A 25,608-nucleotide genomic window follows, 5' to 3' on the forward strand; every position below is an offset into this window, starting at 1 on the left:
TGCAGCTGTGGAAGTTTTTAGGGTCTGCTTTCAAAATCATTGTTTCACACACTTCTCTCTTGCGGATGTTTTCCTTTCTTCTCGTTCCCATTAGCCACTTGAACACAGCAGTGAGAAGATGTGCGGCCCAGCACTTGTCAGATGTGGTGGAGCACATGGGGCCGGGCCGAGCATTGTCGGGCATTAAGGATGTGACCGACAAGCTTCTGTCTGCAGTAGCAAAATTTGTCCAAGACGGATCACAAGAAACAAGGTGAGTGAGCAGATGCAGAGCAAAAAGGAATATGGAATGCTGTGACCTCCCAACTTGTCTGGAAACCTAGATTCACACATGAAGAAATGTGAATATGTAATGGCAGAAATAGCTGACGGATCAGAGACTGGGAAGGAAATGAAAGAAGCTCAGGTCACATTTTTTCAGCTGATTTTTCAAGCTTGAAAAATCTCAGTATAAGCTTTAGAAAACACCATTTGAAAGTTTTCTACATTTCTAAACTGGTTCAGAATGAGAGCATTGCATAAAAGTGCCGTTTGTCTTCCAGCTGCAGTTTTATGCATGTTAAGTTCATGCAAATTGGTTCATCACTAGAGGCTCCATATGCAGATTACTGATTGACATCTGGCTCCAAATACAGTTATTGTCGTGATTCCCAACTTTTGATCTCGCTGCTCTTAGTGCTCCTTTTTTTACACATGCAGAGAATACATTTTGTATGTACATAATTAGCAAAGCGGAAATAATTGATATGAGCAAGGTTTTATATGAATGCCTTCCTGTGGTTCATTGAACCATTGGAATTGTTGGAAGTGGGACCCCAAGGTTCATCTAGTCCAGCCCACTACAGTGCAGGAAACATGAGCCCTCAAATGCTTCACAAATATGATATGGGGTGCGTGTGTTATTGAGTTGTTCTTTTTATTTTGATTATATATTTTGTGGTTTTATATTTTGATTTTGTTCTGTGAACCACCCTGAGACCTCTGGGTATAGGGCGGTATATAAATTCAAATAATAATAATAATACTGTACATTTTACAGAAAGACTTCTTTACTTAGAGCATATATTTATAGTGCTTCATAATGTACATCCCAGGGAGGTGGGGCAGGGTGTGAACAGCTCTGAGATCTACGGGTGAAGGGCAGAATACAAATTTAATAAAGAAACAGACAGACAGACAGACAGACAATGAGTCTGTAACTGAGCTCCGGTATCCTCAGTCAAGCATTATTATTATTATTGTTGTTGTTATTTTACTAAAGAATCAGACCTGACAGACATGCTTTGGGTTATGTTCATGGGTGTAAATCTGCTCATCTGATTTGTGGCGGGTGCAGGTACTATGGACGGAAGATGCTCTTCACTTTGATGACACACGCAGACTTTGACAAGATGCTTGAAAAGTATGTGCTGCCAAAGGACTTGCCTTACGTGAAGGAGACTGTCAGCAGCCTGCGGCAGAAGGTAGGCTGTGAAGAATGTAACGTCGTGTATTAAAAGCAAGAGGCGGGGAGATTTGTCAGATTTTGGAAGTAGCGATGAACTGACCGCTACTGCCAAGGTTTTGCCAACTTGACAATTCCAACTTCTCTTTTAAAGTGTCGGACAGACAGCAGAGGCCTTTGTCTTCGCTGTGTTCATTGGTTGTCACTTAGGTGACACCTTTGTATCCCACCTAAAATATCCAGAAATAATTTAGACCATCTTTGAGAGGTGACATCTGATACACTTCCTGAGGAACAATCCTTCGTTCTAATTATCACAGACAGTGAGGATGCACCCATCCTCATTAGCTTTTCACAAGTCCTGCTTTCAGTCCCTGCCTTGTAAGATAATTAGTTGGTCCATGTTATAAACCATGTGTAGGCAAACTAAGGCCCAATCGCCTTCTCAGTCCAGCCCGCGGACGGTCCAGAAATCAGCGTGTTTTTACATGAATAGAATGTGTCCTTTTAATTAAAATGCATTTCTGTGTTGTTTGTGGGGCATAGGAATTCGTTCATATTTTTTTTCCAAAATATAGTCCGGCCCCCCACAAGGTCTTAGGGACAGTGGACCAGCCCCCTGCTGAAAAAGTTTGCTGACCCCTGTTATAAACAGGCACAGTTATTGTTTGCTGCTGCTTTTATTATTATCTGTCTGAGAAACTATACCTGGAGGCTGATCATTAGCCTCCTGACCCTTGGATTTTTTCAGAAACTGACTGACTGCTTTTAGAACTCTGCAAGTAATGCCCTTTCCACCAGTTAAGTAGAGAATGCCTCATAAATATTTTTCCTTGTGCACCCCAAAAATTCGCTCTTGGGGTGGTAGAGAGAACCCCTGAAACAGCACTTGGTGGGAGATTGTTCTGTCTGGCAAGTTGATGTGCTTGTGCAGATGAAACATTTGTAGTAACACATTGTTGAATTCTACCCTTAATTTTTTTACCCAGATGCTCTCTTGGAGTTGTATCCAACGTTAATCCTACTCAGAGAAGACCCATTGAAGTTTGTAATAATAATAATAATAATAATAATAATAATAATAATAATTTTTATTTATACCCCGCCTTCCCCAGCCAAGGCCAGGCTCAGGGCGGCTAACAAGCAATAATAAAAACAAGTTGAATGAATACAACTTAAAAACAAGATTAAAATACAACATTAAAATATTGAAACATTAAAATATTAAAATGCAGCCTCATCACAGGAGGAGAAAGGAAAAAGGAAAAAGAAAGAGGAGCGAATCAAATTGGCTCCAAGCCAAAGGCCAGGCGGAACAACTCTGTCTTACAGGCCCTCTGGAAAGGAATCAGATCCTGCAGGGCCCTGTAGACATGACTATCTTAGGCTCATTCAGTGGACAACAACCTGAACTCCAAGAATCCAGGCATCTACGCCGCTGCCACAAACGTCATCCAAGCTCTTTGTCAACACTTAGGTAATGGGACCTTTTCAACTGCCAGCCACGCTCTGAATAGAACTTAGTTGGATATAACCCTCCCTGTCTTTGTAATGCAATTTCAGGGTCTGGGAGAGATGCCGATAGTCACACCCTCGGCCAAGGGCGGAAGAAGGGGTCACACCAGCAACATGGACAATTCGAGATCAGCCTCTGTGTCGCGAGAAGCACTCAATGCTGGCGACAGGTACAGTTGGCCCTTCCTGCTTCAAAAGCTTGGGGGGGGGGAAATGGGCTAAGGAGTTGGGAACCTCTCCTGCGTAGCTCTAGAATCTATTGAACTATATGGGCCTTCTCTGAAGTTATTACAAAGGCTGCAGAAGTAGGAAAGCTCCGCCACAAACCTCTTGACGTTCTTCTTTTCAGCAGAGAGATTAGAGAAGTACGCGAAATGCCCCGGAAATTAGCTCCCCGTAACGCCTTGGAAAGTGCGGAATACGTGAAGGTCATAACGACGCTACTGAATGCAAAGGATTTCCGGGATCGAATTAATGGAATTAAGCAGCTGTTGGCAGACACAGAAAATAACCAGGACCTTGTTGTTGCAAACATTGTGAAGGTAACCATAGAAAGAAAAAGCCCTCAACATCCTTGTTGGAGCTAGCAGGGGATCCCATGGAGCAGAAACCAGGAAATTTAAATTGGAAAATATCGTGGGTCCGAGGGGAAATGGAGGATCACTCTGAACAAAGGAGGAGCCTGTTTGACCCTATAGGTAGAAACACAGCTATATAGGGGGAGAAATGATGTTGGGGGGGTGGGGTTTCGACCACCGTTCCAGCTAGCCCTGTGTCATCTATTGCGACTGGCAGCAGTTCTCAAAGGGCACAGGGAAAGAGCTCCCTTGAGTTGGGAAGGGCAGGGATTGAGTGTGGCATCTTGTGGCGCCACCACTGAAATGTACATGGAAATGCAAGTGTGTTCGATCTCTTTATGGGTCTTTGCACGCCCTGCCCTCCTCCTGGACACATGCTCAGCTCACCCCTTTGCACCATGGGATGTGGACCAAGGCCCCTCATGGCCTGGGACTGTGCACCAGGTTTAGACACCAGGGACTGTTGCTTGGCCTCTCCCTGGCACATGGATGTGTTGCAGAGCCTTTGACAAGTTAGCCTTTTCCATCTTGGCTCTCTATAAAATGGTCAGTAAGAATTTACCACTGCAGAATGAGCAGAACAGGTCGTTTAGGAGCCTGGTTTCCCCGTTTCCTTTTTGATTATCTGATATTAACTTGTTTTTCATATATCGGCTATTTCTTGAACAAAAGAAGCCCAGAATTCTAACTCCTTCACTGACTATAGTGTTTGGAGATGTTGGGATGCACGTGGACCAAAGCGGTCTGCAGCCTCTTCCTTTGTTTTGCCCTCCCCACAAGTGTTGGGCGTAGGCTGCTTGATGTGTGTGCTGTTGTCCTGGGGCATCAACCGCGTTTAGATCAGCATGCAGAGCCTGGTCAGCTCACTGCATCCGCATGAGGAAACGGGCTTCCAGCTGTTGTGGTCCTGTGCCCTTGTCTAGATCTTCGATGCCTTCAAGTCCCGCTTGCACGACTCCAACAGCAAAGTCAACCAGGTGGCCCTGGAGACGATGCACCGCCTGATTCCTCTGCTGAAAGAGAAGCTGTCCCCCATTATCAATATGCTGATTCCTGCCTTGGTGGACAACAACCTGAACTCCAAGAATCCAGGCATCTACGCCGCTGCCACAAACGTCATCCAAGCTCTTTGTCAACACTTAGGTAATGGGGCCCTTTCAACTGCCAGCCACCCTTCAGAAAACAGGGTTGCGGAAAAGAATTTGCAGCAGGTTTGGGGCTGAGCAACCAAGAACTCTTGTTTCTTTTTCCATTGCTCAGTTTATGCATCTGTTCATTGTGTGTTGGCACACTGGCGCTCCAGGGGGTGGAGGAATGATTCCAAACTGGAGCAAGCTTCCAGCCAATTCTGGGGTGGGTGGGTGGGTGGGTGGGTATGTTTAGGATTCCAAAGGCCTCATTCTGTGCACTTCCCTGCCAGGGAATTCCAAAATAGCCCCTTCCTGGCTATTCTGCATCAAACACAGGATATATGTAGCCCTCCTGGGACTCCCCCTGAGTTGGTTTTCTGTCTCCCTCCCTCCTCTGCATCTAGACAACTACCTGCTGCTTCAGCCGTTCTGCACAAAGGCCCAGTTTCTGAATGGGAAAGCCAAGCAAGACATCACAGAGAAGCTTGCAGGTGAGGCTCTTCGTGCTTTGCTGCCGTGCCTTCGTACCCAGAGTTCGCCCTTCCAGGGTGAGCCTGCGCAGGATCTGCTTGCTCAAGACTCTTTACTGCTCTGCAGGGTCCGTGATGGTGCCAGGCAGCTTGGAAGGTTGTTGCCAACCTAAGGGATGTAAAACGAACGTGAAATAGCCCATTGATATCCCATCCCATTATAACAGCTGAAAGCAGAGCAGGAGTTTAAGCTGAAGAACTGAGGAAGCCACCTCACACAGAGTCAGGCCATTGGTCCATCTATGGCAGTACAGTGGTACCTCGGGTTAAGTACTTAATTCGTTCTGGAGGTCCATTCTTTTTTCTTTTTTTCTTTTTATTAGTTTTCAAATACAAAAACAAATGTATACATTCCATACATCTTAATTACATCTTCTCTTTTTTGACTTCCCTCAATTTGTCTGCCATTCCTTCCTATTGTTACTTTTTACACATTTCTACCCTTTTAACCCTTTCCCCTCACAGAGCTTCCTTAAAGCTTACAAACGTAATTTTATTATCACTCAGTTTTTGCATATATTGGATAAACTTTTCCCAGTCTTCTGTAAATCTTTGATCTCGTCGATTCCGGATCCTTCCTGTCATTCTGTCCAATTCTGCATAATCCATCATTTTAGTTCTCCATTCTTCTATCGTAGGTAATTCCTCCTGTTTCCATTTCTGGGCCATCAATATTCTTGCTGCTGTCACTGCATATAAAAATAACTTCTTTTCTTTCTTATTTATCTCATTACCTGTAATGCCTAGTAAAAATGCTTCTGGTTTCTTAACAAATGTATATTTCAACATTTTCTTCAATTCATTATAAATCATTTCCCATAACCCTTGTTAAATAATACTTCTTCCCTTGTTAATAAACAATGCTGCCAGGGTGAGGGTGTAAAAATAACAAAAAATAAGAACTTTCCAGTTCGTTGTGCAGTTCACTTAAAATCGAAAGTAAAGTAATCCGTTCTCAAAATCCTTCCTCGCCATCTTGACCACTCACCAAACTAAAAAGAAAGGGATTATTCCCTCTATCCCCTCGATCTTCTTCACCCCACCAGTTCCTTATGTAAGTCCCTTAAAAAATATCAAAAGCCAAAAAAAAAAATATAAAACAGCAAGATAGTTCCAGTTGCCACGCAGTCTCCGCTTGTTTTTTACTCACGGTTATGCTCCACACTGATAATAGTTCTTTTGTGCGCTTCAAAATTGAGACAAAGTTGACCTCCTTTTTACCCTTTGTCTGCATCGAATTGGGTCCAAATCAGCAAATTTTAATCCTTTCAAAACTTCCCAAACGATTTCTTTCAATTTGGAAAGCCGATCGCTCCAGTGGGCAGGTTCGGGGCTGCGCTCCTAGAGGCTGGCAATGGCGTCCCGCTGCCCTTCTACCCCGCCGCTCTCGTCTCCTCTTTAAAGAAGATACCTGGCGGCCAGGGGAATCGCTACTCTGCAGCGCTGGTATCCTTACCCCCTGAGTATCCTTTCAGCGGGGTTTTGGGGGGCTAAGGTGCCCTTTTAGCACCCCCTTTGTCCTCAAGGAGCTGGCCTCCCTCTCCTGAGGAAAAGCCCGCTTGCTTCCACTTTGCAATCAGACCGGAAGCCTGTTCCGGAGGTCCATTCTTAACCTGAAACTGTTCTTAAGCTGAAGCACCACTTTAGCTAATGGGGCCTCCTGCTGCTGCAGCACCGCCGGAGCACAATTTCTGTTCTCATCCTGAAGCAAAGTTCTTAACCTGAAGCACTATTTCTGGGTTAGCAGAGTCTGTAACCTGAAGTGTATGTAATTTGAAGCGTATGTAACCCGAGGTACCACTGTATAAGCTTTCGTGTGCATGCACAAGTATCTGAAGTGTGCATGCACTCATAAGCTTATGCCCAGAACAAACTTAGTTGGTCTCTAAGGTGCTACTGGACAATTTTTTAATATGCTCATTATGTCACTGAAGCCTGGCTTTATGATTAAGGATAATGAACGGTGAAAGTGTGTATATAACAAAGCAAAGGGGGAGGGTGGTGTTTCCTTGGCTCGTATTTGGCTCTAGCAGCAAGAACAAAGTTGTTCAAAATGCTCTTAAGTTCTTAACCCGAGGTACTATTTCTGGGTTAGCGGAGTCTGTAACCTGAAGCGTATGTAACCTGAGGTACAGTGGTGCCCCGCAAGACGAATGCCTCGCAAGACGAAAAACGCGCTAGACGAAAGAGTTTTCCGTCTTTTGAGTCATTCCGCAAGACGAATTTCCCTATGGGCTTGCTTTGCAAGACGAAACCTCTTGCGAGTTCTTGCGAGTTTTTTTCCTTTTTCTTAAAGCCCCTAAGCCGTTAATAGCCGCTAAGCCGCTAATAGCCGTGCTTCGCAAGACGAAAAAACCGCTAGACGAAGAGACTCGCGGAACGGATTAATTTTGTCTTGCGAGGCACCACTGTACCACTGTACTGTCTACATGCATTGGCAGCGGGGGTCTCCCCTAACAATTCCTGGGGATTGAAGTCAAGGCCTTCCACTGTGCTCTGCTGCTGAGCTGGACCCTTCCCCACAAAGCTTGTTTGGAGCACCATGGGCTTAATTGATGGCCTTTCCAGAAGATGTTCTGAGTTTGCATGCTTTCAGTTGCATTCTTGCTCAAGTGGAGCAGGCCAAGGCTTGAGGTGGGGAAGAGAGCCTTTGGTGTGACCAGTTACTCCCCCTCTCTCTCCGCCTCCCCCTTTTTGTTGTTCCGAATCCAGAGCTGGTGGTGGAGCTGTATCCTCGCAAGCCTCACGCCGTGGAGCAGAAAGTCTTGGTGGTCCTGTGGCACCTGCTGGGCAACATGACCAACAGCGGCTCCTTACCCGGAGCCGGCGGGAATATTCGGACAGCCACTGCTAAATTGTCCAAAGCGCTTTTTGCACAAATGGGTCAGAACCTGCTGATCCAAGCTTCGTCCCAGTCCCCCCACATCAAAAGAACTCTGGAAGAATTCCTTGACCAAGCTACCTGAAGCAGACTGAGCAGATGCAGGCGTGTGCATGAATAAATGCACCTACGTGGACAGTACGGTTCCTACAGGTTACTGAATAACTGACAGCAAACTCTTTTCCGTGGGGTCGAGTGGAGCATCCCCCCCCTCTCTCTCTCTCGCTGCATTCCTTCACAGTGCCTGTGCTTTTCACGTGGAAGTGGACTTGGATTGACTGCTTTTAATTACTGGGTTTTTCTTCCCCCTGGTACACGTCCCAGGCCGAAACCAAAATCAGTATGATGCTTGGGAACTCTCCCCCCTCTGGTGCTGTTCCAAGAATTCTGTGGAGTTGGGGAATGGATGTCTTGCGAAAGCAAAAGTCAGCTCTGCTTGTTTGCACTCTTCTGTAGACTCAGTGGGACAATGCCCTGTGTGTGCGCTAACGAAGATGAGATTTTAAAAATAGGAATAGTTCTAATCATGAAATCATGTTATGACATGTCTTCTCGTGTAGCCTTAAGAGGGAGGGGGGGAAAAAACTTTTGAGAGGCACATTTATAAAGAACAGGGTTCTGTGTGATATTTGTGGGGGAAAATGTATTTTTAAAATCAGTCCCAGTCATGATTGTGCAGTGTTCGCTTGCTTTTGCTGTTGATGTATGACATCTGCTTGACAGTTGGGCATCATTATCTGCACACTCTTGTAAAACTTTTAACAGGTTATAATGAAGCATGTTGACCAAAATTTATAGAAAAGAAATAATTTTTACATATTTTGAACAACACATGTCTTAAAAGAAATGTCACGTGTTGAATATAGCTTCCATATTTTAGTGTGAAAAATAATACTGTCCAGAATTTATAAAGGTGTTAAGTTTTCTGCCCTGCTGTGCAATCCTCAGAGATCTAGTGCCAGTTGTTCCTTCTGCTCTCGAAATTTTACCATCTACAAGTACTGTATTCATTTGAAACATAAAAACAAAATGTTATTAAAAAAATAAATGGATTTATTTCTGTAAAAATGATTCCCTCATGTTGCGAAGACTTGAAATTTACTTTGGGAGCTTTAGCATAAAATGTGTGTCATGAAAATCCCCATGGAAGTACGGGGAAAGTGGCCGGCAAGATGCACCATTTTGGAAAGAAAACGTGGGGAGGTCAGGATCAGACCATATAGTTCACTACTGTGCATAATTAGTCTTCTATGTGGGAAGTCTGTGAGTTGGGGCTGTTGTATGTTGCAGCCATATGAGCTTTCTGAGAAAGTTCATGTCAGCAACGCCACTTTCAGAGATGGTTTTATGGAACAAACCTATTGATGGAGGGAAGACGTGAGGAGGGAGGGGGCAAAGCAGACATACCAGACCCGCCACACTAATCCTCTTTTCCAAAGGAGTGGCCCCATCCTTGCGAAGTGTAACCAAGGGTACTCAGATCATGGCACAGCCTCAATGAAGGAGCAGCAGTGGGCTTTGTCCAGTTGAGGGGGGAGATCTGGAGTGTGTTCCTAGCATGGTTATCTCCCGCTTGGACTACTGCAATGCACTCTACGTGGGGATACCTTTGAAGGTGACCCGGAAACTACAACAAATCCAGAATGCGGCAGCTAGACTGGTGACTGGGAGCAGCTACCAAGACCACCTAAGACCGGTCCTGAGAGATCTGCATTGGCTCTCAGTACATTTCCGAGCACAATTCAAAGTGTTGGTGCTGAGCTTGAAAGCCCTAAACGGCCTTGGCCCAGTAGACCTGAAGGAGCGTCTCCACCCCCATTGTTCAGCCCGGACACTGAGGTCCAGCACCGAGGGCCTTCTGGCGGTTCCCTTGCTGCAAGAAGCCAAGTTACAGGGAACCAGGCAGAGGGCCTTCTTGGTAGTGGCGCCCTCCCTGTGGAACGCCCTCCCACCAGATGTCAAACAACAACTACCAGACTTTTAGAAGACATCTGAAGGCAGCCTGGTTTAGGGAAGCTTTTAATGTTTAATGTATCACAGTATTTTAATATTCTTTTGGAAGCCGCCCAGAGTGGGGTATAAATAAATTATTATTATTATTATTATTATTATTATTATTATTATTATTATTATTTATTAGGCAAGGACAGATTGGGGATTTGCTGGTTCTGCCCAGCAGTCTCCCTGCCTGAGCTGGTTTTGGAGGCAGTGTTGAAGACTCCCGGACTGCCGGTTCTGGGGAACTTCAACATCCATACTGAGGCGACTGGCTCTGGGATGGCTCAGGGAGCTGTCCCAACATGTCACTGGCCCAACACATGTGGGAGGACACACTCTGGACTTTCTTTTCTCGACTGGGAGGGAAGAGGGTGGTCTGAAAGTGGGGTACATGGACATCAGCCCCATGTCAGATCACTTCCTATTGAGAATCAGGCTTTCGGCACCTTTTCGCCTCCACAAAGGTGGGGGGATCTACAATGGATGCTCGGGTTGCGAATGTGATCCGTACAGGAGGCACGTCGGCAAACCCACAGTGCCGTGTCTGCACATGCATGGGTTGAGATTTGGCGCTTCTGCGCATGCTTGACTGCCAAAACCCGGAAGTAACCCATTCCGGTACTTCCGGGTTTCGGCACGTCCATAACCCGAAAACACGCAACCGGGAAGTAACCCATTCCGGTACTTGAAAACGTCTGTAACCCGAGGTATGACTGTATTAGGATGGCCTAGCCTCAGGGACTCTCTAGTAAGAGCTGGGAAACAGCAGCTCAGCTAAATGAGATCCGGAAAACACCAACTGGGGAGCAGCATGATGCGTAGAGGAGGTATAGCGCATTGGGCAGGCGGGGGATGGCTTCCCAGGTCCCAATAAAATGTCATCCCCACCCCACAGGACGAGGATTGCTCTCTTGCTTAAGAGGCTCCTGCAAGACCACAACCATGAGAGGAGCTTGGAGTTCTGATGTGTAAACACAAAAGCACACTTGAGCTCGGGGGAATAGGTAATGTCGCTGTGAGGGGGGGGGGTTGGGGGGGGGAGGGTTCTAACTGGATTCTTGGATGAGAAGTTTGATGCCTGCAGGTATTCAAAGATAAATCACTATATGGGTAAAACCCACAAATTTAAACTATTTCAACTTGTATTTTAATAGATGTGCAATTGTTTCTTGAACATCTTAACCAGAATATTTTTTTATACAGCCCGTTTACTCAAGGAGGTTTTTATTGTATTTCCCTTAATCATAAGGCAAATCCCATTTTATCTCATTTTTTTGGCAATTAAAGTGTCCATTTGAACTGGGCTATCAACTTGTTTTGCTGTAACTACTTGTTTTTTATATAAAATAACACCCATAAGTTATCCAATTTTGAGAATAACTGCATATATTTTTTTTAAATGTGGTTTTCACAGTGCTGCGTGGTCAGGAATTGTTCCTCTCTGACTAACCATCCGCTCACATCCCATCCAATGCTCTTTTCAAAATGACTTCCTGGCTTCCCCAATGTCCACACCCTTTGAAAGTGGGTGGTTAGTAGTTCTGCCCCACTTCAAACCTGCCTAGTCTCCACTGCTGCCCACCAGAGCAGAGCCCCTCCTTGGCAAGTGGCACCATTTGCTGCCCTCGAATGTTACCATGAACAGCTGTCACCTGACAAAGCCTGGAAATCCCAACTATGAACAAAAAAACCCAACAAATGAATTGTTACAAATTAAATGACGTGTGTAATAATCCTGATGAACCTATGTGGGCAGAAACGCTGAATCCACCTGCAGACACCCCAAGGAGAGTAACTGATTCAGGATCTCCTCCAAAGTCTCTTGGGACCACTTGATCCAGTAAGCCCGTGTTTCCACGTGCAAGCTCATCCCCAGCACCGGAATGAAGGAAAAACACAGAGATTCAGGGGGTGTTGGGGGTTCAACCAAAGTTCAAATCCCCACTCAGTCTCAGACCAGGAACCATATTGCCTCTTCCGCTTCACAGCTGGTTCTGATGGTGGACTAGGGCTGCCCAGAGCTGAAATCCTAAGCGACTTAGCTGTCCCCTTCCTCTCCCTCCTCCTCGTTTTGCTCCTCCTCCTCCATCCTTTCATCCTCCTCTTCGTTCTCATCGCCTCGGTTCTTCTCAGGGTCTTCTGCATCTCCCTTCTGGTCTTTGTCTTTTTTCTTTAGCTCTGAGGCTCCCTTTTTGCCTTTCTGCTCACGCCTGTAAGCTAGAAGGACAAGCAACCGTCAAAGCAAGCCCAGGCAGTGGCTATTACCATCAGACACACCCGAGCATAGGAGAATGCGAACCAGAAGCTGAACAGAGGGCACTTGAGCATTTACCTTCCAAGGATTCCTTTAAGGGGACAACAAATCTCTGGAACTCCATCTCCTCCATGGCTGAGAGGACGTCTGCAGCATTCAGCGTCTTTCTTTTCCCCTTCATTGCAAAATTGTTGGCACTAATTAAGGAGAAAGCAAAGGAAAAATTACTCACCCGCCACTAGTCAAAATCTTCCACCAGTCTTTTTCCCTTGGAAAAATTAAACTTCTAATAATTAATTCTCTTCCTTCTGCCCCTCATAAAATTAAACAGCAGCAAAATGAATGGCTACACAGTGCAACTATGTGGTTTCAAAGCTTTAATTAGTTTTTTCCCCAGGTGACTATCCATATGAAAAACATACATGCACATATATCAATGCACAGCTCTTTTGAGGGTACTGAAACAAACATCTTAATTTTCAAGACCACCATTGTTTAAATAACTTTTTATGAGGAGGCATGGCTTGCCATGGTGCAAGATAGCAGCATGACCTAATTTTTCCCATCAATTGGACCAACAGGACTTGTACTGAAGCCTTTGTTGATATACAGCAATGTTTGCGTTGTTCTACATGTTTGTGTTTGTTTGTGTTATTAAAACTGGTACAGTCATTATTCTTATAAACAACATATAAATTGCAAGTCAGCATTGTGAAATGTCACACAGGAAAGGTGTGTGTTGAACAATTGTGAAGGGACAGCCCAAGCTCTCTTTACTTTTTGTAGACCGAGTGAACAAAAAAAAAATCAAAACAAAACCACTGTCAGTAAGTAAAAATGGTGAGAGGCTTGAGCTTATCCAGTCAGGCTCATGGGTCTCACCAGCAGCAGCACTCACTCACCATGATGTAGCGTACAACACAAACACACTGGCAGCTCGGGAGATCGCACTTCGGGCTTCTTTGGAAATATTTACTCCATCAGGAAGCTGAGGGGAAAGAGGTGTTCGTAAGCCTGGGAGCCATGCCGTGTCTTTATTCAGCAGGCACCAGTTGCCCACAGCGTTCTGTCCCACTCCCATCAAGACACGTCTGACATTGCACTTCTGCCACTGATGAGGGTGTTTTCCCTCTCCCTCTATGTCTTGCACACCAACCACTAGCGCCTCTGTCTTCTCCAACGCTCCAGATTCCCAGCATCTTACCCACTTACTCATGGCTCCCACGGCACCCAAAGTATTTTTACAGAATTTTAACCATATAACGAAACATGACAAATACGTAAAACCTAAACCAAGGCTGGCAATATGTTACATTCAGCAGAGAAAATGTCAAAGCAGATTATCCGGGTAGCTGCAATAAGATAAAGGCAGGTAAGTAGAGAGGGAATGAGAGAATAGGCGAGGCAGACAGGACTTGTAAGATGGACGGAAACACAAACCTTTAACAAAAGCCATCGGAACCACAAGGAGTACCAAGAACAGGGCTCAGCCACACTTCCATTTGCTCTGAAATTTCTAATCACGGGTTGAAGAGGTTTTTCTTTTGTTCTGCCACTTTCCCCGGAAAAACCTGCCGTTTGTACTGCTGAACAAAGGCCACAGAAAACCCCATCGATGTTTGTTCTGATTCAACAGCAAACGGTAGGTTTTCCTGGGGAATGTGGCTGGAAAAACAAGAAAAGAAGCTACTTGCACTTTCAGGAAACATCCGAAGGCAGCCCTGTATCAGGAGAGTTGTAATGTTTGGGTAGTTTTGGAGGGCTGGGAAACCCAGCCAGACAGATGGGGTATATTGTTGTTTTTGTTGTTATTATCATCATCATCATTATTATTAATTGAGTTTATATAACACCCTATTATTATTATTATTTTATATTATAACAATAAAAATAATTATATAACTGTTGCTCTTGCCTGCAACCCTGGAGCAAGTAGTGGAAGTGTGCCTGAGCCCTGAGAGGCTGCCTATTACTCACGGCTTCCTTCATGATGCGAGTGATGACAGCGTTGGGCAGGTTCAGGTCTTCGGGCCGTTCTGCCATGGTGCCCCCGGAGCCTGGGGAAAGGGGGGACACGGCGGCAAATGGATTATTTAAGTTTAGGGAAGCTTATAATGTTTGGTGCATTTCTGTATTTCAATATTTTGCTGGAAACCGCCCAGAGTGGCTGGGGAAGCCCAGCCAGATGGGCGGGGTATAATTAAATTATTATTACTATTATTATTATGCGCCCTCTCTCCCCCCACACATAGCTGCCAACTTTTCCCTTTTCTTGGGAGGAAACCTATTCGGAATAAGGGAATTTCTCTTTTAAAAAGTATTTGAAGATTTGAAGGCACAACAAAGCGAACTGGACTCCTTGGCTGGCTTTGAATAAACATTCACAAACTTTTTTATTGATGATATATCAGCTAAATAGTTTGAGGATCTATACAGTGGTACCTCAGGTTAAGCACTTAATTCGTTCCGGAGGTCCGTTCTTAACCTGAAACTGTTCTTATCCTGAAGCACCACTTTAGCTAATGGGGCCTCCTGCTGCCGCTGTTCTCATCCTGAAGCAAAGTTCTTAACCTGAAGCACTATTTCTGGGTTAGCGGAGTCTGTAACTTGAAGCGTATGTAACCTGAAGCGTATGTAACCCGAGGTCCCACTGTACAACATGCAGAAAACAGCATTCTCAGAGAAACCAAAGACTGGAACTGAGGGAAGCCGGGGGTTGGGGTGGGTGGGTTTTGTGTGGGTGGGGGGAGTGAGGAAAAATGGGGGTAAAAATAAGGATAATAATAATAATAATAATAATAATAAATTTTATTTATATCCCGCCCTCCCCAGCCGAAGCCGGGCTCAGGGCGGCGAACAATAATCAAATAAACAAACAATCAAATAATCACACATTCTAAAAATATTTCATTATAAAAATCAATTAAAATCAAATTAATGGCAACCGATTAAGCAAGATTCTGTGCAGGTTGCCAGAGGAGGGAGTCAGGCTGCGCCCTGGCCACAGGCCAGGCGGAACAGCTCTGTCTTGCAGGCCCTGCGGAAGGATGTCCGGTCCCGCAGGGCCCTGGTCTCTTGGGACAGATGATATGTTTCTGGATAATACGTTTTGTTTTCATTTTGAATAAAAAAAGTTCTTTTAAAAAAGGGAAATCTTGGCAGCTCTGGCCCCACGAGCCCTGTCTGGGCCTCGGGGCGGCTCTTTCCCCCGCTCCGCGTCCCTCCCTCCCGGGCCCAAGCAAGCGGCCGAGACAGGCGACCCCCGGCCCCCGCCTCCCTCACCGACAGGCGCCTTTGGAACTCCCCGCGCAGGGAGGCCGGGCTGGCGGCCCTGAGGGGAAGAATTGCCTCCACGGGCCGCCCAGGGCCTCCCCGCTCCGGCCTTGGCAGCCCCCCGCGCGAGGGTGCCCCTGAGCCTGCGCAGAGCGCGGCGCCCCCTCACCGCTCGCCTCAGCCGCCGCCAGCAACGGCCGCTCGGAAGGCGCGCCTCAGCACTCCCGGCATGCAGCGCGCCTGCGCGCGCGCGGAGGGACGGAGGGCGCCTCGTCGCCGCCACGACGCTTCCGGCTCCTCTGCGGTGGCTTCCCCTCACGCCGCCCCGCAAGCGGCGCCCGCGAAGGAGCCGCGGAAATGGGGCGGCGCGACCCTCGACACGCTTTGCGTCGGAAGCTCCCGCACAGAAAGCCTGACGAGACCGAGAGCTGCGGCCTCCGCGGCCCTGGTCCCGCATATGGCGGCGGGGACGAACGGGAGCCGGAAGTTCGGGGCCGCCAAGCGAGCGCCGCTCCGTCGGCTTTGCTAAGAGGCGTCCGCGCCTCTCTGTCCCGCGCGGTGCACTATGGGAAGAGAGCGAGGGAGAGGGAGGGCGCTTGGCGTTGCTTAGCAACCAGAGCGGCCCAGCTTAGTTCAGGTGGGGGAGAAAAGGGCGGGAGAAAAGGGCGGGAAAAGGGGGCGGGGGGAGGGGAGCCCCGAAACCTTTTCCTCACAGGGGGCGAAGGAGCCCCTGAGCATGCACAGAGTGCTGCCCCCTCACACAAACACCTCGCTGGTTGACGCTGAGGCTTGCTTCCTCTCCTTCTCCTCCTGCGATGAGGCTACATTTTCATATTTTAATGTTCCATTATTTTAATGTTGTATTTTATTTTTGTTTTTAAGTTGTAATCATTCTTCTTGTTTTTATTATTGTTTGTAAGCCGCTCTGAGCCCGGCCTTGGCTGGGGAGGGCGGAGTATAAATAAAAAATATTATTATTATTATTATTATTATTATTCTCAAACTCTGTTTTTATAAATCTCCTTCTTCCATTCAATTCGGGTCCTCTTTACCTCCTTCCATCTGGAGACCTGGAGCCGCTTTGCAGCATAAGGGGCGGGGGGAAAAAGGGAGAAATCAAGATTATGCGACCCCCGAGCGAGGGGCGTTTTTAATGTTTGAAATTTTATTCTGTTTTCAAGGTTCTGTTGAAAGCCGCCCAGATAAAATAAATTATTATTTAATAATAAACAAATATTATTATTATTAATTATCATCATCATCATCCCTTTCTTCTCCCCAGCCCCCCCTCTGACTTTTGCCAAGGCCATTTTCAAGCCTGATTCAGGGTTTGAGGCGGTGAGATTTTGGTTTTATCTACTCCAGGCATGTCCAAAGTCCGTTTTGAGGGCCTAATCCGGCCCAACAGTCGGTTTAATCTGGCCCCTGTGGCAGTTTATATTTCCTGGGGTAAAAAATCCTTACAAAAAAACCTTATTGGGGTGAAATCATTAAAAAAGGTCAACAACATTGCTTGGCCCTCTTTGAAAAAAGTTTGGACACTACTCCGTTTTTTATTGTTATTGTTGTTCTGTAGTTCCAAACATGTTTTCTTTACTCATTTGCTGTTACTCATTTCCTCTTCTTTTTTCCTGAGGAAAAGCCTACAAACGCTGCCGGTGAAATCAATGGGAAGTGGATTCATTTCTGTTCTGTCTCTGGACACAAAGGATGTCTGAGGGGGATCCCGGACACAGAGCCCACGGCATTTTGACTCTTCTTTTTCCCTTTCCCCATAGGGTCTCCCTTGCCTCCCCCCTCACAACAGCCCTGCAAGGTTGCCTTAGGCAGAGACACGGTGGGTGAGCAGCCAAAAGCTCCGTTTCTGAGCGGGCGATTTGTTTGTGTGTTTTTTTAATAATATTTATTCAAATTTTAAAGGTTACAAAGAGAAAAAAGAAAAATAGAAAAAACAGAAAAAATACAAACAATTGAAGAAAGAACAAATCAAACCTTTACATCACTTGCTTTCATTCACTTACTTCCTTGACCTCCTCACACCTCCCATTTTTGTATTCTAATTCAATTAGATATTTCAGCAAATCCTTTCCAACTTTGTTTTTATCTTAATAGTTTATCTTAATATATTGTAATTTTGCATTCCCTTCTTTCACCAAATTATTTTTACTTAATCCTTTGTATCTTTTCTGCTAAAACCACATAATTCTATTCCAACAACTTTCTAACATTCCTTAATTTTACAATATTTCTGAAGATAAACTTTAACTTTTTTCCTATCTTCTTCCACCGACTCTTCTCCTTGGTCTCGGATTCTGCCAGTCATCTCAGCCAGTTCCATGTAGTCCATCACCTTCGTCTGCCATTCTTCCAGAGTGGGTAGATCTTGTATTTTCCAATAGTTTGCAATAAGAATTCTTGCTGCTGTTGTGGTGTACATAAAGAAAGTTCTATCCTCCTTTAGCACCAATTGGCCGACCATGCCCAGGAGAAAGGCCTCTGGTTTCTTCTGGAAGGTATATTTAAATACCCTTTTCATTTCATTATAGATCATCTCCCAAAAGGTCTTAATCTTTGGGCACGTCCACCAAAGGTGAAAGAATGTACGGTACCTTCAATCTCTTTACATTTCCAACATTTGTTATCGGGCAGATGATAAATTTTTGCAAGCTTGACTGGTCTCATGTACCACTGAGCGGGCGATTTGAACCCAGAGCCCCCTGGTCTGAAAATTATTCTGGCACCATTCCCACCACATGCACACAATAAAAAATCAAATAGAAGTTGAGGAGCAGCAAATATCAGCGTAGCCAAAGGTTTGAACTACCAGCTCCTAATACCTGTAACTAAAAGTTTGTGTTTGTGTGTGTATTTTAAAACGTGCAATAAACATTGCAGTTATAAACTAACTTTTTAAAAAAGGGATGAAAGAAAACAGTGCAAAAAAAAAAGAAAGATATGCATTGAGTATAATCAGTTACAGTGCCATACCTTATTATATTTGTATATATAAATATTATTGTCCTACAAGATTATCAGAAACCTACTATATTCTGTATAAACTCCTTCCAAACGTCAGTATATTTAAATAAACCTTTCACATTTCTACACTAACTTCCCTGTGCGTAAGCCCTGCTGAATTCCATTGGATTTATTTATTTAATGTCTATAGACATCCAGCCGTTCTTCCAGATTGGGACTCGAGACGGCTGCCAGCGTATTTCAAAACACCACCAACAAAATACAGAGTAACAAAAACAAACCACTTAAGATGACCGGTAAAAGAATAAAGCCAGCCTTGAAATAACGATTGTCCTGATAGCGGACTTACTTCCGAGTAGATGCATATGGGATTGGTTCTTCCCCTACACACGCCACCTGTTTTATCCGGACAACAACTCTGCAAGCTAAGTTACAGATAGGTAGCCGTGTTGGTCTGCCATAGTCAAAACAAAACAAATTCCTTCCAGTAGCACCTTAAAGACCAACTAAGTCAGTTCTTGGTATGAGCTTTCGTGTGCATGCACACTTCTTCAGATACACTGAAACAGAAGTCACCAGACCCTTCTATATAGTGAGAAGGTGGGGAGGGGTATTACTCAGAAGGGTGGTGGGAATGGGTGATTGGCAGATAGCTGTGAGAATTTGTTCTGCAAGCTAAGTTAGGCCAGCAGAGAAAGATGGCGGGAGAGCCACCAGCCCCAGGCCATCGGGAACCAGGCAGCTTCCCATCCCATCCGGGGCTGTTGTGATTGGTGTGCAAGGTCTTCTGGCCCTGGGCATCTCTTGGTCTAAAAAGCACAACAACGATTCTCTTGCACCCACTTTGTCTCTCTTAAAAAGTTGTGTCTGCCCGGTCAGGATTTCACCAGCAGCAGATGAGGGAGTCAGCCAGCATCTCTGGATTGTGTCCCATTGGACTAAAGAGAACTTTTATAGATGAATGTTCTTCCATACTTCTCAATACGATATATTTTTTGCATATACTGTATGCAGTCAAAATGGCTGCTCCAAAGTAAGAACCCAGTTTAAGGTGTCTTAAAGGAGGGGGAGGGAGTTTTGATGCATGCAGGTGTGTATTTATTCTGTAAAGTGCCGTGTGATCCTCGGATGAAGGGCGGTATATAAATTTGATTAAAAATAAAATTACTTTGCCATCTTTCCCCTTTGCGAAGGCTAAGAGCAAGTAACCAGAGGAAGGTTTTGCCATTTTTCCTTCAGGAAATAAGCAGGCTATTGGATGGAAACGAATGGCTTGAACACCTCTTGACATGCCCTGGTTGCCTTGATCTCTGCTCACCTGATCTGGACCAGGAAGGTTCTCTCCATCTTAATGAAGGGGAGCTTCTCTCTCAGGGTTAGGCAGCACTCGTATGCCTAACTAGCACATTGAATTGCACCTGGAATACTAAAGACCCAGGACTTAGCTATACAGCAGTAAATATAATGTTTTAAAAGTGTTGTAAAGTGCAGTATACAAATGTGGCACTAGATGGTAACAGTGAGCTATGCAAAATTCATCATACTTTTTCAAAACTTTTTTTTTTTTAAAGCATTTCCACAGCGTTTTTTATATGTGTGCAAATTCCACCCCCAGTGGGGTTCTAACCAGCAGCAGGACAGTTACTGGCCAGCAGCCTGTCCCTTCTGAAAAATTTGCTCAGGGTTTCCGCTTGTTTTCAGGCTGCTCTAGAAAGCCAGGATGGCGACCATCGATGCCAGTCAGTGGGATGAAACCATTTGTGATATGATTGCCTGCCAACACCCTCCTTGCTGGGAGGCAGTCCAGAGGATCGTGAAAGGGCAGCCCCGGATCATGTTGAGAAGCCTTGACTCTCCAGAGGGAGATTCCCCCGAACCTGAAGGTAAGCCAGAGAAACTCTCACCCTGCAAAATACGCTAAATTTATTGATTAAATTTATATATCGCCCTTCATCTGGAGATCACAGGTTTACAGTATAAAAACATAAATGATGTAACGTAATAACAAATAATAACAATTTAAACAGCAACCTCCTCGCCCTTTAAAAGGCCCAAGATGATGATGATGATTAGTTATTAAATGTATATGCTTCTGGTAGCGATTGGACGCCAAACTATACTAGCCAAGTTTGACCCTATAGCTGTTGCAAGCAGTAAGCTGGAAGTGTCGCCACTCATTCCTTTCTGCCTTTCCTTCTATACCTGGAGGGCTCTTCTCTTTGGTTTTTCCATGTTTCAGATGAACTGCCGACACTAAAGATTGTGGACCTTCCCCTCAACTATTCTCAAAGAAATCAGATAAGATGTGCTGAAAGTTTACTTACCATCTCGAAAACTATCTCAAGCATCAAAGGTTCTAGAAGTTATTCGAATACCACCCTGAACAATGCTTTGATGCCCCCAATTTCACGAATCAGGTTAGCACACTGAGATTTCCCATAAATATGTGCTTCTGGAATCACAGGCTTTGGGTATCTGACGTTTAATGCATTCTTTTTGCTGCTCCTGTGAATTAGATCCATTTTGGTGCCCTTGGCAAAAAATCCTCATGACAGCCACCCCCCCCCCCAACAGACAGAGGAGGTATCTATACCAGGAAAGATAACCTACCATGACACTTGCCTGCACAACCCCCACTGAAACCAACTGGAGCTGAGCAGATACGTTGCAGTGTCATTGTGGAAACCCCATACGTTTAAACTAGGCTTGCACAGTTGAGCTTGCTGGTAGGTTGTGCCCTGTGTCAATTCATGTTCTTGCCCATGTGGTTTTTCCAGTTCCGAAAGGTATCCCTTCCCAGGACTGAACTCCAGGATGGAAACTCGTGCTTCCCACTTCACACCGATAAGTTTCACCTGCTTGAGGCAAGCTGAGAAAGTGAGTTCTCTGGATTGCTGGGAAGCCGGCTGTGGGTTGGGAGGTTGGAGAGAGACAGTAGGTCAAGAGGGGCAACTTACACATGGCCAGGGTCCTGCTGGCTCAGCACCAGCAGTAAGCACTTCCAGGAAGAGACTGCTTCATGCTGCACTCTCCCCCCCACCCCCCCGCGCTCTCTCTCTGCTTCCACAAGTGAAATCTAAACAGTGGCTCCACAACACACTTCATAATAATAATAATAATAATATCTTTATTGTCATTGCCCCCTCTCGGGGACAACGAAATTACTTACTCACACAGCATAATAGCTGAAGCATTGCCTACCAGCCCTTAGGTAGTTTATTATTTTGCTCCATCCCAAGCCCCTCCACTGGTCCTTTAATTGGTAATTTCCTCCTAGCTTTGGATACAGTTGGCACTTTAATCGATTCCTTTCCCTTTGTAGCCTGAGTGCTCCTACCTCCTGCTTTTTTACTTCCTATATATTTTTATTACTGTGATTGCCCACTTAACGGCATTGATTACTGCAGTTGCTCGATGGGATTTCTTTGTAAACAATTAGAGCCTTAGGATTAGAAAAGGACCTTGAATTCCATCTAGCCCAACCCCCTGCTGATGCTGGAAACTCACCACAATTGCTAGTTAAATTAATTAATTTCCTTTAACTTGCAGTTGCCCAACTTTTGGCATTACGATTGATAATAATAAGCAGCACAGCTCCACATTATTGTTATACACCTCCTGCCCAAATAAAGCTTGGAAATGCATAATGGGAGAGCTCATAGCCTTCCCTAAACTCCTAAAACAGTCTATTATACAGCTTTCTTTTTATCTCACACATGCTGTTTACTTACAGCATGGGTAGGCAAACTAAGGCCCGGGGGCCGGATCCGGCCCAATCACCTTCTAAATCCGGCCTGCGGACAGTCTGGGAATCAGCGTGTTTTTACATGAGTAGAATGTGTCCTTTTATTTAAAATGCATCTCTGGGTTATTTGTGGGGCATAGGAATTCGTTCATTCCCCCCTCCCCAAAATATAGTCCAGCCTCCCGCAAGGTCTGTGGAACAGTGGACCAGTCCCCTGCTGAAAATGTTTGCTGACCCCTGACTTACAGCATTGCCTGAAACCTTGGAGAGCTCCTTACTCTGAGCTGGCTGGGCCCCAAAGGCATGACTCGGGGTAAATCAGCTTCCTGTGTTCCTAAGCAGGCAAGAGCTGTGTGTTCCTTCTTGCCAGCTACATCGCAAAGATTATTTAATGGCCAGCCGTGGCATTCCACCCATGAAATATCACAAACATTGACAGAAGCAGCTGCAGAAACCACTTCTTGGGAAATCTTAGTTGTGTTTCTCTAGTGACCTTGTATAAGCTCTTTGGGGGCATTTGGCTAAATGGAGCATCTCATTTTCCCACATGTATATGATAGATACAGGTGACGGACTTCAGTGAGTCTGCTGTGCACGGGCTGTGCACACACCTGCCCCCCTGTGGAAGCTTGGTGGTCACATGGGTCCCAGACAGGCGCCACAGGCTTCTGCGACCTGAGAAGCCGGCCACAAGAGGGTAGGTAGCAGGATGCGGGTCCACATTGTCCCATGTGCATCTTAAGGGTTTCCCCTTGTGCTGGAGGCCACTGGAGGCTTCAGTGGCAAGAACTTCCCTGATGGCCTGTAGACCAGGCGCAGTGAAGCTGACTCCCTGGGCAGTTCCTAAATACGGAGCCTGAGGACCTTACCCTGTAACACCTGTAGGAAATGATCCTGCTCACTTATTTATTTCTTACATCTTTATTCTCCTTTTCAGCCAGTCTAGTCATGCCCCCCCCAAAAGGAGCTCAAACTAACTAAAATCCAAAATTAAAACTGAATGCCACGTACTCTGTGGGGAGTGGGGAGTCTCAGCTGGGTATAATAATAATAATAATAACAATAACAAGACATTATGGCGGGGGGTGCTTGACCGAGGGTTTCAGTGGCTGGCTGAGAGGGGAGTTCTCTGCTGGAGAGTCCTCCTTCCCTTCCCTGCCTGCCTGCCTTCCTCTCTCCTTCTGATAGCCTCAGCAATGGTAGCTGAAGGGCTGGGTGTAGGAAGTTGCCTTACTAGAGACGAGAGTTTGCAAGAAGTTAACTGTGGGGCTTCTCTTTTATTAGAGTGCGGGTGAAAGACCTTGCTTCGGAAAGCACCCTCATGGTTGTGGAGAAGAAGGAGATGGTAAGTTGAGCTTTTTGCACTGCCTAGATCTTGCTCCTACTTTCTAGGTCAGAAGCCGCTGCCTCTTTCCCTTTCTTGGTGTGCTGGCCTGGCTCCTGTGCCTTTAATGGCAGCCTGAAATGCTGAAATGTAACGTGTGAAGCTTTTTCTGGCATTGGGAGAAAGTGCTGAGGGAGTACTCTGCCAGCTACGTTTTTGTTGGCTGCTGATAAAGGCAGGGGAAGGTCTGGGTGTCCCACTTCCAAGCTGTTCCAAGTCTACAGCCGGGGGGGGGGGGGGAGAGAGATTCCATCAGGCTGAATTCTGTGGCAGCAGGTACTCAGTGGCGTTGGGTTTGGAGCAAAGAGCCTGCCTGTTCCAGGGTGTTTGTGTGAGCCATGAGTGCCAGGTGCCAGTGGATGGACCTGCCTTTTTGGAGGGGGTGGGAAGGGCAGGGGTGGCAGGAGCAGTGGGAGAGTGTTTGTGGCTTTCCTCCCCTCCTGCCCACTGGAATTACCTTATTTCACAGAAAAGAAAAAAATCGAATAAAGTTCCTACAGGTGGTCAGCCCTACCTCCTTCATCTAAGGAAGAAGCCAAAGGAACCTGCCAATATGCCGAGGTCAGCTCCTAAACCACCATTTCCCCAACAAGGACTCATGCCTCTTAAAGAGCCAGGCCTGTATCTTGGTCCGCTGGCTTTGGTATCCTGACCCCTAAGAGCAAAGAGAACCCTCAAGAAGCCCATGCACCACCAGCATCGTCCTCCGGGGCTTGGCCAAGTTACTCCAAATTCTGCTTAAGAGGCAGAAACTGCAACAGCTGGGTGGGCAGAGTATGGTCCCCATTCTGTACTCATCGTGTGCTGTTGTTTTTGCCCTAAAGTATCCTTGCAGGTAAAGAAAAGGATCCCAAGGGAAGCCACCTTGTGAGTAAAGAAAGGGATCCCAAGGGAAGCCTCCTTGTGAGTAAAGAAAGGGATCCCAAGGGAAGCCTCCTGGGGGAGAAGAGCTTCTCACCCTGTCACTCACAGCTGGCTCCCGTTGCGCCCCCACTGCCTCGCTGCAGGAGCCTCCTGCATCTAGAGAACAGGAGGGGGGATGTGGCAGCCAGGAAGGAGGAGCTGGAGTCCCTCTTCACTGTGCAGAAGGCACCCAGTGCAAAGGTGAGCAGTAACTGGGAGGGAGTTGGGTCCATATGTCTTCATTATAGGGAGTCAGCTAAGGTGTGCCTTTGGCCCGATGGTCTCATGTTCAAAACTCCTACAGTGGTACCTCGGGTTACAGACGCTTCAGGTTACAGACTCTGCTAACCCAGAAATAGGACCTCGGGTTAAGAACTTTACTTCAGGATGAGAATAGAAATCACGCAGCGGCAGCGGGAGGCCCCATTAGCTAAAGTGGTACCTTAGGTTAAGAACAATTTCACGTTAAGAATGGGCCTCCAGAACGAATTAAGTTCTTAACCTGAGGTACCACTGTATTGTGTTCAAGCACTGTGGCTTTTCACATTACGGCATCCTTGACATCCTTGAAGGGCTTCTGCCTTGCCCTTCAGCTTTTACCTGCCTGCCTTGCCCTGAAGACCTGTGGGGCTGCAGATCTTCTGCCAGGGAGAGGACCCCTGCCTCCCCACTGCAGTGCCTCAGTGGCCTTGGGACCACCTGCCTGCTGGACCTGCCAAGACCCCTTGTGGGATTCTTTGGCTGGAGGAGTCCTGGGGACGTGGCCTTTCATAAGAAGCTGTGACAAAGATGTGCAGGCTTCGTTCCCTGTGTTCGCTAGAGCAACAGCTTCTTCAGCTGATGCCATAATCCAGGCAGTCCTTCTGGGGCAGTGTGGTGCTCAGCAGGCATGCAGGTTTTACTATGGGCATCAGTGATTCCACAGTGTTTTTGTGGAAAGGGAGAAAATGCCTTCCGTTTCCACATGCAGCAACTTTTTAAACATTTTGTTGCT

The 25,608-nt window shown here is 46.1% G+C and overlaps 3 protein-coding genes across 4 annotated transcripts in view; 2 read left to right on the plus strand and 1 right to left on the minus strand.

Annotated features, from left to right (window-relative positions):
* The window catches only part of TOGARAM1 (TOG array regulator of axonemal microtubules 1), a gene marked incomplete at its 5' end in the record, with an annotated part of 28,908 nt that extends 19,762 nt beyond the window's left edge, over positions 1-9,146 (plus strand). The window contains 7 exons of one of the 2 annotated variants that reach the window (XM_081875761.1): positions 95-253; positions 1,337-1,463; positions 3,008-3,129; positions 3,309-3,501; positions 4,461-4,680; positions 5,072-5,158; positions 7,910-9,146. In XM_081875761.1, the coding sequence (XP_081731887.1) occupies positions 95-253; positions 1,337-1,463; positions 3,008-3,129; positions 3,309-3,501; positions 4,461-4,680; positions 5,072-5,158; positions 7,910-8,163 (1,162 nt within the window). In that variant the 3' untranslated portion in view covers positions 8,164-9,146. The remainder of the gene's footprint in view (positions 1-94; positions 254-1,336; positions 1,464-3,007; positions 3,130-3,308; positions 3,502-4,460; positions 4,681-5,071; positions 5,159-7,909) is intronic. The other variant, XM_081875762.1, reaches the window with a different exon arrangement.
* Positions 9,147-11,200: 2,054 nt separating this feature from the next.
* POLE3 (DNA polymerase epsilon 3, accessory subunit) lies at positions 11,201-15,860 on the minus strand. The gene is made up of 5 exons (XM_081839960.1): positions 15,773-15,860; positions 14,308-14,387; positions 13,233-13,318; positions 12,409-12,527; positions 11,201-12,293 (listed from the first exon to the last, which is right to left on the minus strand). Exons 2-5 carry the CDS (start codon positions 14,371-14,373, stop codon positions 12,115-12,117), a joined length of 450 nt encoding a protein of 149 aa, XP_081696086.1. The 5' UTR covers positions 14,374-14,387; positions 15,773-15,860; the 3' UTR covers positions 11,201-12,114.
* Positions 15,861-17,124: 1,264 nt separating this feature from the next.
* On the plus strand, positions 17,125-23,681 carry LOC309337550 (uncharacterized protein C9orf43 homolog; the record flags this gene model as incomplete). Its single annotated transcript, XM_081854121.1, has 7 exons — positions 17,125-17,490; positions 18,315-18,416; positions 20,284-20,465; positions 20,822-20,999; positions 21,360-21,459; positions 22,888-23,024; positions 23,612-23,681. Exons 3-7 carry the CDS (start codon positions 20,303-20,305, stop codon positions 23,679-23,681), a joined length of 648 nt encoding a protein of 215 aa, XP_081710247.1. The 5' UTR covers positions 17,125-17,490; positions 18,315-18,416; positions 20,284-20,302.
* Between the last annotated feature and the right edge of the window lie 1,927 nt (positions 23,682-25,608).

The sequence above is a fragment of the Podarcis erhardii genome (assembly GCF_964252035.2).
Source record: "Podarcis erhardii genome assembly, chromosome: 1".
In the NCBI taxonomy this organism is placed as follows: Eukaryota; Metazoa; Chordata; class Lepidosauria; order Squamata; family Lacertidae; genus Podarcis; species Podarcis erhardii.